Source organism: Hemitrygon akajei, chromosome 25 (assembly GCF_048418815.1).
Source record: "Hemitrygon akajei chromosome 25, sHemAka1.3, whole genome shotgun sequence".
Classification (NCBI taxonomy): Eukaryota; Metazoa; Chordata; class Chondrichthyes; order Myliobatiformes; family Dasyatidae; genus Hemitrygon; species Hemitrygon akajei.
In genome coordinates, this window is record NC_133148.1 from 8,280,650 (window position 1) to 8,292,931 (window position 12,282).

The window sequence follows — 12,282 nt, forward strand, 5'->3', positions numbered from 1 at the left end:
GCTGTGGAGACACCAATGCCCAGGAATGAAAAATGCTTCAAAATGTGATGGATACAGCTCAGTCCATCACAGGCAAAGCCCTCCCCACCACTGAGTACACTTACATGGAGTGCTTCTACTTGAAAGCAGCATTATCAAAGACCCCTGCCAAACACCATGCCCTATTTTTGGCACTACCATTGGGCAGGAGGTACAGAAGCCTTAGGTCCCACACCACCAAGTTCAGGAATAGTTATTACAGTACAATTATAAGGCTACTGCACTGGCATGGATAACTTGAATTACAGCTATTCTGAAAACTGATTTTATGATCTACAGATTCACTTTCAAGGACTCTTTACAACTCATGTTCTTGGTATTTTTTTATTTGCAGTTTGTCTTCTTTTGCACAATGGTTGTTATCAATTTATGTATAGCTTTTCTTAAATTTGATTGCTTTTTTTCTATAAACACCATATTGTAATAGTAAACTTACTTTGAATTTGGAGCTTTCAGAAATCTGAATCTCTTTGGGAGGTTTCTGACTTATAAAGAAAACAAATGAGATTAATGTATGTGATGAGATTAATTAAGTGACAGTGCTCACTCTTAATTCAAGAATCAGGAACCCATAGCAGTAAATGGACACATCCTGTGATCAAAGTGTATGACTGAATCATAAAGCCTGACATATGGCAGTGAGGAATGTGGGGAGTTATAGACAATAAACAGTAGGTGCAGGAGTAGGCCATTCGGCCCTTCTAGCCAGCACCGCCATTCACTGTGATCATGGCTTATCATACAAAATCAGTACCCTGTTCCTGCCCTCTCCCCATATCCCTTGACTCTGCTATCTATAAGAGCTCTATCTAACCCTCTCTTGAATGCATCCAGAGACTTGGACTCCACTGCCTTCTGGGGCAGAGCATTCCACATATCCACCACTCTCTGGGTGTAAAAGTTTTTCCGCATCTCTGTTCTAAATGGCCTACCCCTTATTCTTAAACTGTGGCCTCTAGTTCTGGACTCACCCATCAGTGGGAACATGCTTCCTGCCTCCAGTGTGTCCAATCCCTTAATAATCTTATATGTTTCAATCAGATCCCCTCTCATCCTTCTAAATTCCAGTGTATACAAGCCCAGTCACTCCAATCTTTCAACATATGACAGTCCCGCCATTCCGGGAATTAACCTTGTGAACCTACGCTGCACTCCTTCAATAGCAAGAATGTCCTTCCTCAAATTTGGAGACCAAAACTGCACACAGTACTCCAGGTGGGGTCTCACCAGGGCCCTGTACAGCTGCAGAAGGACACTCAATAAATTCAAAACGGAGATAGACATTTTCCTGGATAAAAATGGCATTAGGGGATACGGTGAGCGAGCATGTAAGTGGACATGAGGCTAGGTTTAGATCAGCCATGTGATCTCCTGGACCAGTTTTCGATAGCCTGGATGGGTCGGAGAGGAATTTTCCAGATTTTTTCTCCTCAATTGGCAACTCGTTGTTTTTTTTCCCCCGGGTGATCACATGGGTTTGGGCAGGATGAATAATAAAATAAAATGGGCGGCATGGTGCCCTGTTGCCTTGTGGGATTCGGTGAAAACTAGAGTTAAGATTGGATCAGCCATGATCTTGTTGAATGGCGGAGCAGGCTTGAGGGGCTGATTGGCCTACTCCTGCTCCTATCTCTTATGTTTACTCCTATACTCAATTCCTCTTGTTATAAAAGCCAGCATGCCATTAGCTTTCTTCACTGCCTGCTTGCTTTCATTGACTGATGTACCAGAACACCTAGATCTCGTTGTACTTCCCCTTTTCCTAACGACTCCATTTAGATAGTAATCTGCCTTCCTGTTCTTGCCACCAAAGTGGATAACCTCACATTTATCCACATTAAACTGCATCTGCCAAACATTTGCCCACTCACCCAACCTGTCCAAGTCACCCTGCATTCTCATAACATCCTCCTGACATTTCACACTGCCACTCAGCTTTGTGTCATCAGCAAATTTGCTAATGTTACTTTTAATCCCTTCGTCTAAATCATTAATGTATATTGTAAACAGCTGCGGTCCCAGTACCAAACCTTGCGGTACCCCACTGGTCACAGCCTGCCATTCCAAAAGGGACCCGTTAATCACTACTCTTTGTTTCCTGTCAGCCAGCCAATTTTCATTCCATGTCAGTACTCTGCTCCCAATATCATGTGCCCTAATTTTGCCCACTAATCTCCTATGTGGGACTTTATCAAAAGTTATGAAGGGTATTCTAACACAAACCATTCATCAGAAATTGGTACTTCATGTGAAATATTTATACAAACACAGGTCCAACATACATGACTTTTAAATTTAAATAAAACATTCTACACATGAGCCATCCAACTAAATATGTGAAGAATAACAATATTAATCAAGTAATAATTTTTGTTTGAGATCTTCTAATGGATATTTCAATTTTGAAACCAATTTTCTTTATAATGTTCCCTCCAGTTTAGCAGTGTGCTTGTAGCATTGGAACTTGCAAACACTTAACTTCACCCCACTTTCTTGTACTAATCCTTGCTAATCTTCATTTATGTTTTGAATATACTCAGTAATTAAGCATGGGGCTAGAATGTCAGCATTTCTGTACCAGCACACCCTTCCCTTGGACAACATTGGTGGCGTGGAGAGGGGAGAAATACTCCCACGCCACCATGGGCAACTGCCGGTCTTCCATAAAAATAAACCTTGCCCAGGCTTGCACCCTGGAAACTTTCCAAGGCGCAAATCCATGGTGTATCAAGACTAACAGAGGCCTACACACTAGCCTTCTGAACACCAACATCTTTCACGCTCTTAACATTTAAAATCTACTTTGTGCTTCACACAGAATGCTGGAGGAATACAGCAGGCCAGGCAGCATCTACGGAGGAGAATAAACAGTCATGTTTCAGGCCAAGACCCTTCCTCAGGACTCTGCTCAAAATATCGACTTGTATACCCTTCCATTGATGCTGCCTGACCTGCTGAATTCCTGCAGAATTTTGTGTGTTGCTCAAGATTCCCAGAATCTGCAGAATATTTTGTATTTATACTTTGTTTCTACCTTTCTCTACTGTACTCCTGCATGTTTCCACATTCTAAGTAGCATGGAAGCAAATTGACCTTGACCCTGAGAAACTGAAGTTTCATTTAAAATGAAACTAAGTAAATATGAGAAGGGTGAAATGAAGGTTGATGGGATGAACCATGGGTGCACCATACATAACAACATAGAACAATTTATTGACTGTTGAATGGTAGCAAAATAACTATTTGTTAAGATGTGTTTATGTAATGTGAGCTATTAATTGCTGTTACAGTTTTATGAAGTAGATCCTTACTGGCTTTGGAGCACTTAAAATCTAATTAAATCTTTAAGCAGTCTGTGTTGCATGACTGATATGGCCAAAATAGGACTTACAGATTCTGTCATTAGTGGGGTAGAAAGTGGCCTTTTCCTCTGGGCTTCCATCTGTTCCCAGTGAGCAGACTCAAAGTTCTCAATACTGAGATTTCCATAAGTTAATGGGGAAGTTACATTTGGTGGTTATACACACAATGTGATGGAGGAGCTCAGCAGGTCAGACAGTTTGTTCCCACCCAGAGATGCTACCTGGCCTGCTGAGCTCCTCCAGCACATTGTGTGTATTGCTCTAGACTTACAGCATCTGTTGTACTTCTTGTGTCTACATTTAGTGGTTTCCCTAACCTGCTATAGTTCATTTTTTCTAGGAGCTTGTGAAAGGAGCATTATCGTAAAGCAAGGACAGGTTGATAGATGTTTATTCCAGTGTAAGCCCATTTTTCTTCAATGTTTCAACAATGGCTTCAAGCTCTGCCTCTGAATATTGACACACAATATCCTTATAGAGATGACAGTTTATTGGGCACCCTACAGATTAGCTTTTCTTCATAAAGAAGCATGAAATTAGGTAAGAACAGACTGCAAATGTTTACTAATCACAAGCTGCTAAGAAGTAGGACTGAATAAAAAGGTACTTCATAGAAGTGGAGTTTAAAGTTTCCTAACAACTTCAGTTATTTAACTGAATGATGCCAACACATCATCGGCACCAGCCTACCTGACAGTTAGGACATATATACAGAAAGCTGCCGGAAAAGAGCCAGTAACATCATGAAGGATCCCACCCACCTTGCTCATGGACTGTTCTTCCACTCTCTTGACCAGGCTACATAGCATCCATGTTAGGACCATCAGACTCAAAAGCAGGAAGGGTGATCAGCAACTCCACCCTCTAACTTCACCACAACTTTATTATTTACCCATCAGTCACCTTATGCACAGCTAGTATCACTTTATGGACATACAATCAATGTATATAAGCTATCTTATGGATTTATATTTATTGTGTTTTTATTATTATTATTATTGTGTTCTTTACTTTTGTGTTTTTTTTCCTGCTGCATCAGATCCGGAGGAATTATTATTTCATTTTCCTTACACTTGCGTACAGGAAATGGCATTAAACAATTTTGAATCTTTGTTCCAGACTAACAATTTGCTGCTTTCAACATTCAAAGTTATCAAATGTTAATTTCTCAACATGGTAACCGAACTTCCTTCCTCAGTTTTCAGTATTAATTGTTCATAGGAATTGGTTAGAGTAAAAGAGACTACTTCACAACAATCGATTGCAAAGGTTACATTGACCATTCCAATCAACCCAGAGATAAGCATTATTATATATTTTACAGGAATGTAACGATCACAATATGACCTGGAAACTGAGAAAGCAGGAACTGACCAAGCCAGAATTAAGGATTCAAAAGTTAGAGTACACCACAAGTAGTAATTCAACATAACATAGTGAGGTAAAGGAAACAACTTCAATGTTTAAGAACAAGCGAGCACAGCTAAGAATAGTTAACTGGTCAGTTTCTAGGGATAGCTGTGTCCGTGCCCATACAAAACAATGAGGACATTTACTGTCATCTGATACATGGTCATGAGGGGGGGGTGGGGGTGAATAAGCAAAGCCCTCCTCCAAACAACATCCAATCTTTTGACAAGATAACTTGAAAGCATCTGATGCCATACCAAAGCATATAAAAAAGCAACCGGTAAGCAGAATACATGTCAAAGACAGATTGAGGCAATATCAAAAAGGAACCAAATTCTTGCATGCAAGAAGCAGATAGGTAATTTCTGTAGGAATTGAGATTGAAAGGCATTTCTGAAATTCTAAATTGGTTTTGGACTTCCCCAAATCATGTCAGGACATGTAAACAGCTGATTGCAGGGGTAAATGCTCAAATCAGAACTGTCCACAAAATGGACAAGCAAAGAGAGCTAGCAGACCTTTTAAATCCTCTGATTTCTATTGGGAAAGGGGATTAGAGTGGCTTCGTCTCTGATTTTAAAACAGTGCAATATGATTATTTTAGGCATCTATGGCAACTTTTAGAGATGCAATTAATAGCTAGCCTTTATATTAGCTCTGCTAATAAACTCTTCTATTTAAAGCAGCATCTACTTTCCTGCCTTGGCGACATACATTTTACATTCAGCAATCATGATTTTTTTTTTGAAAGTGACCAATACATTTTATGCCTCACTAATCTTAAACACCAGCCTCTGTGTCCTGGAAGCACAGGTATAAAAAGACTAAGATATTTAGATAGGTTATTACATCCTGAGGATTTGTCAGACACTAGCATCACATGGTGTCTGAAGAGCTATAGATTGCAGGCACCACTGGATTAGTACAGCTGGAAGCAATCAAAAACGGAGTGAGTTACACCCAAACTGAGAAGACTGAAGATGAGCATGAGTAAAAGTTCTACACTGGCTCTTCTTCTGTCATTTAAACTGAAATAAACTTCTGAATGTTTGTGACAATGTCTCAAGCTCAAATTTGCCAGATATAAAAAAAATCCATTATCAACTTCACCATCAGCTCCTGCAATTCAAGAGTTGGTACTTTTAGGAATGTCAGCAACTGCAGAAAATGACTCAGCAAGGGTCAACCTGTTGAGTGCTATTCCCCAGAAACTCAGCATCATCAGAAGAGCACCAGTGTGAAGCAGTGGAAGAATGTGCAGCTCTTAGCAAGTTGCAAATCATGCTTGGATCAAAGTGAAAATTAATGCTACACTATTAATCTCTTGCTACCCAACTATGTGAGAAAATGTTTTTTTCACTGACTGTCAGAATGTACAACCTCTATGGTGCAAGAGCTCACAGAGATGCTGAAAAGGCACAGTACTACACTTGTCAGATCAAAACAATAGAACAACAGTTAAACAAATAAGAGGTTGGATTAAAAGAAAATAACTTGTAGTATTTCATTTGATGCTTTATTTGTGAATGGCTGAGGATGACCTTCATTTGAATGTTCTGCGATGGGCACTGTCCCAAGTTGCCTCCAGCAGGCGCTGTACTACCTTATGCTGTAACAAAGAGAGAATCAGTAAAACTTTACACCCCTGCCCCTCCCCTGAATCCTATGGAATGACTGAATAACACTAACTTACCAACTACAATTGCAGTGTATGTACATATCAGCACACTAAACTATTGAACCTTGTAGTAGTAATATATCTCACTGTGAAAATCAGGGTGCTTCAAACACAACCCAAGTCAGAAACATGGAAAAATATTTTGTACATAATTATTCACTGTGAAACTTGCAATAACGAATCTCAAGTGATGAAAAGATTCAAGGTCATACATGAAAAAAAGTCTTTAAGAAAGTTTTTTTTCCTCTTCTGCTCCATTGGAAAACGGCACCATTTTAAATGGGATCAAGGATACAATATACAGTGTAACATGCAAAAACAATGCACTGCATTAACTGCACGCCAACCCGTCCATAAAAACAAAACTTGCTTCTTAAACTGAGGATAAACGGCACCTCCTTAAACTATTACAGACAATTCTCAAAATAAAAGGAATTCTTATGTTTTTTTTTCTTTCCTTTTCTTTTTCTTAAAAAACCTTTTGCCAAACCAAAGACAACCACACTGTTCTGGCCCCACAGCAGCACAAACTGGAGCAGAGGCTAGTTCGAAGAACAAAGAGAACCACAGGCCATTCAGGTTCGCAAATAACATCACCTGGCAGCTCCACTTCTTGAGGACAATGGTGAATGCAGAGGAGCTGTTGGAGCTGCCTGTAACTGTAGCCACCAGTCAATGTTCATCCACTGCCATCATCCATTCCGCAGGGATACTGGAAATCTAACTCAAATAATAATCCTTCAATTTGATCTTAAACGCGAGGCTGACAAGCACTTGATTCGGAGTCTAGTTCAGGAGCTCTACTTCATGCGTACTGAAGGTTCAAGTATAACAGGGACTACAGTCTCTTGCTTTATTTAAAACTGTGCTTGGCATTAATCCTCAATGATGATTGGCTCTTCATTCATGGGCTGCCTGGGCTGCTGTGACGCAGAAGACGCACGTCCTTGTTGGATGAGAATCTGCCTGTAGGGTTGGCGCGCTGCTCTCTTCATATCAACTGGGCCCAACAACTTGCGTACTTTCCTAGTTTTGAGAGAAAAACATTAAGTAAGACTCCTTGCATAAAAATGCTAGTGCACAAAATTGTACATTGTCAGACATTAACTATAAAGCTATGAATGCAGAGATTTTGTCTCATTTCAAATACCTTTAACACCACTTTTTGTTTTCTCATTTGGAAATAAAGGTACAGTTTCTTGGCTAATTTTTTAAATTTTGTTTTGACATAAAGCATGGAATAGGCCCCACCAGCCCTTTGAGCCATGCCACCCAGCAACAGCTCCCTGATTAAACCCTAGCCTAATTACAAGACAATTTACAATGACCAACTCACCTACTAACCAGTATGTGTTTGCTCTGTAGGAAGAAACTGGGGCACCAGCACTCAACAAGGAGGACATTCAGACTCCTTACAGATGATGCTAGGTTTAAATTCTGACTCTGCAAGCTCTAGTAGTTTTATGAAAAGAACACGAGAGGAGAGCAGGGTAGAGGTTACTCTACCCTGCTCTCCTCTCAAGTGTTCTTTTCATAACACTGTGATTAACACTGGTCTGTTATTCGAGGCACATTCTATATTGACAAGGTGTTCAGGAAACAATGTGGGCAAGAATTCAGTATTTATACTTACACTGTACTGGTAAGACCACTTGCACTCGTGCAGATTTTGTCAATTTTTGCACATCCACTAACTCCTACAACTACCTTGACTACACTTTAAAGTTCAAAGTAAATTTATTATCAAGTATATATATGTCACCATACACAACCCTGAAATTTATTTTCTTGCAGGCATTCACAATAAATCCAAGAAACACAATAGAATGAAAGAAAGACTGGATTCAACAGGATTGACACACAACCAGAGTGCAAATAATGACAATCTGTGTAAATACAAAAAGAAAGAAATCATAATATCAATAATAAAAAAATAAATAACCAATAAATATTGAGTGAATGAGATGAAGAGTCCTTGAAAGTGAGACCATTTGTGGGAACAATTCAGTGATAAGTTGAGTGAAGTTATCCTCTCTGGTTCAAGAGCCTGATGGTTGAAGGGTAATAACTGTTCCTGAACCTGGTGGTGTGTGTCCTGAAGCTCCTGCACCTTCTTCCTGATGCCAGCAATGAGAAGAGAGCATGACTAAGATGGTGGGGACCTTTGATGATGGATGCTGCTTTCCTGTGACCGCACTGCATAAAGATGTACTCAATGGTGGGGAGGGCTTTATCCATGATGGATTGGGCCATATCTACTACTTTTAGTAAGATTTTCCATTTAAGGGCATTGTTGTTTCTATAGCAGGTTGTGATGCAACCAGTACTCTCCACCACACATCTATAGAGTGTGTCAATGTTTAGATGTTATTCTAAATCTTTGCAAATTGAATTGAATTGACTTTATTACTTACATCCTTCAAATACATGAGTAAAAATCTTTACATTACATCTCCGTTCAAATGTCCAAAGTGCAATTATAATAACTTATAATAAATAATACGTACAACAGGATAGTCAATATAATATAGAAATACAATTGTATCAACAGGAATTAAGCAATCTGATGGCCTGGTGGAAGAAGCTGTCTCGGAGCCTGTTGGTCCTGGCTTTAATGCTGCGGTACCATTTCCCGGATGGTAGCAGCTGGAACAGTTGTGGTTGGGATCACTCAGGTCCCCAATGATCCTTCGGTCCCTTTTTACACACCTGTCTTTATAAATGTCCTAAATAGTGGAAAGTTCACAACTACAGATACGCTGGGCTGTCCGCACCACTCTCTGCAGAATCCTGCGATTAAGGGAAGTACATTTCCCATATTAAGCAGTGATGCAGCCAGTCAGGATGCTCTCAATCATGCTCCTATTCTTAGAATTTAGGAGGGGCCATACCAAACTTCTTCACCTGTCTCAGGTGAAAGAGGCGCTGTTGTGCCTTTTTCAGCACATTAAGGTAGTAGAGGTGCTGCCTTGCTTTCTAACATGCTGGGCCCAAGACAGATCCTCTGAAATGAATGCATCAAGGAACTGAACGTTGATGACCCTCTCCATCTCTGATCACTCAATGAGAACTGGCTCATGGACCCCTGGTTTGCTCCTCCTGAAACATTGAGTGACAAGGGTGTTGTGGCACCACTCAGCCAGATTTACCAATCACTCTCATATATGCTGATCTATAACCACCTTTGAACCACCCTTGATTGGGTGAACAACAGGGGTGTCATCAGCAAAGTTATATATGACACTGGAGCTGTACTCGCAGTCACAAGTATAAAGTGAGTAGAGTGGAGGTAGGCATTAAGTCTAGTGATGCATCTGTGTTGATGGAGATTGTGGAGGAGTTGCTTTTGCCAATCCAAACTGACTGAAGTGAGTAAATCGAGGATCCAGTTGCAGAAGGAGGTATTGAGGCCAAGAGCTTTAAGCTTCTTTCAAACCTGTCTCTTGAAAGGATGCTATCACTTTCTTAGTTTCTCCTCCTCATCAGCTCTCAAGATGAAGACTTCCATTCCAAGCAATCTGAAATATCCTTTCTTTTCTGGAAATAAGGCTTCCCCCCTGCTGTGGTTTACAAGACTTAAAGGCATAGCAGCAGAATTAGGCCATTTGACCATAGAGTCAGCTCTGCCATTTGATCACAGCTGATCCATTTCCCTCTCAAACCCATTCTCTTGTATTCTCCCATAACCTTTCACACCCTCACTTATCAAGAATCTATCAACCTCCGCTTTATATATATTCAATAACCTGGCCGCCACAGCCACCTGTGGTTATGAATTCCACAGTTTCACCACCCTCTGGGCTCCTCATCTCCATTCTAGAAACATTCTGTCCATATCCACTCCATCTAGGTCTTTCAACATTGAATAGGTTTCAATGAGATCCCTCCTCATTCTTCTGAATTCCAGCAAGTACAGGCCCAGATCCATCAAAAGCCCATCATTCCTGGAATCATTTTCGTGAATCTCCTTTGAACTCTCTTCAATGTCAGCACACTCTTCCTTAGATAAGGGGCCCAAATCTGCTCACAATACTCCAAATGAGGCCTCACCAGTGCCATATAAAGTCTCAGCATTACACCTTTGCTTTTATATTCTAGTCCGCTCAAAATTAATGCTAAAATTGCAATTGCGTTCCTCAGTACTGACTCAACCCGCAAGTAAACCTTTCAGGAATCCTGCATGGACTCCCAAGTCCCTTCTGTACCTTGGAAATGTGAATTTTCTCTCCATTTAGAAAATAGTCTATTCTTTTATTCCTTCTACCCAAGTGCATGAGCATACATTTCACTACACTGTATTCCTTTTGCCACTACAGCCTCCCTGCAGCTATCTGCCCCTCCACCTATCAAAGCCATCAATTGACAATCAATGCAAAAAGAATCAGTTCGAACACAGACCCCTGTGGAACACCACTAGTCACTGGTAGGAAAGGCTCCCTTTATTCCCTCCTGGCAATCAGCCAATTCTCTGTCCATATCTTTCCCATAATAACATGGGCTCTCATCTTATGAAGCAGCCTCATGTGTGGCATTTTGTTAAAGGTCTACTAACACTCCAAGTACACCACATCCACTATCCTGCTTGTTATTTCCTCAAAGAATTCCAACAGATTTGTCAGGCAAGATTTTCCCTTAAGGAAATCATACTGACTCTGGACTCTTTTATCATGTGCCTCAAAGTACCCCAAAACATCATCCTTAACAATTGACTCCTGAGGTCAGGCTAACTGGTCTATAATTTCCTTTCTTCTGCCTGCCTCCCTTGAAGAGTGAAGTGACATTTGCAAATTTCCAGTACTCCAGGAACATGCCAGAATCTAGTGATTCTTGAAAGATCATTACGAATGCCTCCACAATCTCTTCAGCCACCTCGTTCAGAATCCTGTTGTGCAGCCCATCTGGACAAGATGACTAATCTACCTTCAGACTGTTCAGATTCCCACGTGCCTTTCTCTCTTATAATAGCAACTACACTCACTTCTTTCCCCTGACACTCTCAAACTTCTGGCATATTGCTGGTGTCTTTCACAGTGATCCACTCTCATCTCTCTTTTACTCTTTTCACATCTAAAATATTTTAGGTATCCTCTTTTGATATTATTGGCTAGCTTACCTTCATTTTTCATCTTTGCCCTCATGATTTTTTAGTTGCCTTCTGTTGTTTCTTAAAAGCTTCCCAATCTTCTAACTTCCCACTAATTTTTGCTCTATTATATGCCCTTAGGCTTTTATGTTGGTTTTGACTTCTCTTGTCAGCCACGGTTGCACAATCCTGCTTTTAGAATACTTCTTCTTTGGGACACATCTATCCTGTGACTTCCGAATTGCTCCAAGAAACTCCAGCTATTGCTGTCAGCTCTTCCAATTAACTTTGGTCAGCTCCTTTCTCCTGCCTCTATAATTCCCTTTACTCTACTGTAATACAGTTGGCCCTCCTTATCTGCAAGGGATTGGTTCCAGGACCCCTCGTGGATACCAAAAAACTGCGGATGCTCAAGTCCCTTATTCAACCTGTCTCAATGCGGTGGACCTTAGGACCCAGCGCAACCCCAGACCTTATTTAAACTGTCTCAATGCGGTGAACCTTAGGACCCAGCGCAACCCCAGACCTTATTTAAACTGTCTCAGTGCGGTGGACCTTAGGACCCAGCGCAACCCCAGACCTTATTTAAACTGTCTCAGTGCGGTGGACCTTAGGACCCAGCGCAACCCCAGACCTTATTTAAACTGTCTCAATGCGGTGGACATTAGGACTCGGCGGCAGAGCTCTGAATCCGCAGTGTTTCTGTTCAT

General features: G+C 40.8%; 1 protein-coding gene across 5 annotated transcripts in view; it reads right to left on the minus strand.

Moving 5' to 3' along the window:
• Window positions 1-1,500: 1,500 nt before the first annotated feature.
• Window positions 1,501-12,282, minus strand: part of LOC140716364 (metastasis-associated protein MTA1-like) — a 172,590-nt gene continuing 161,808 nt past the window's right edge. For all 5 annotated transcript variants that reach the window (XM_073029028.1, XM_073029029.1, XM_073029027.1 and 2 more), the window contains one exon: window positions 1,501-7,515. In XM_073029028.1, the coding sequence (XP_072885129.1) occupies window positions 7,365-7,515 (151 nt within the window). In that variant the 3' untranslated portion in view covers window positions 1,501-7,364. The remainder of the gene's footprint in view (window positions 7,516-12,282) is intronic.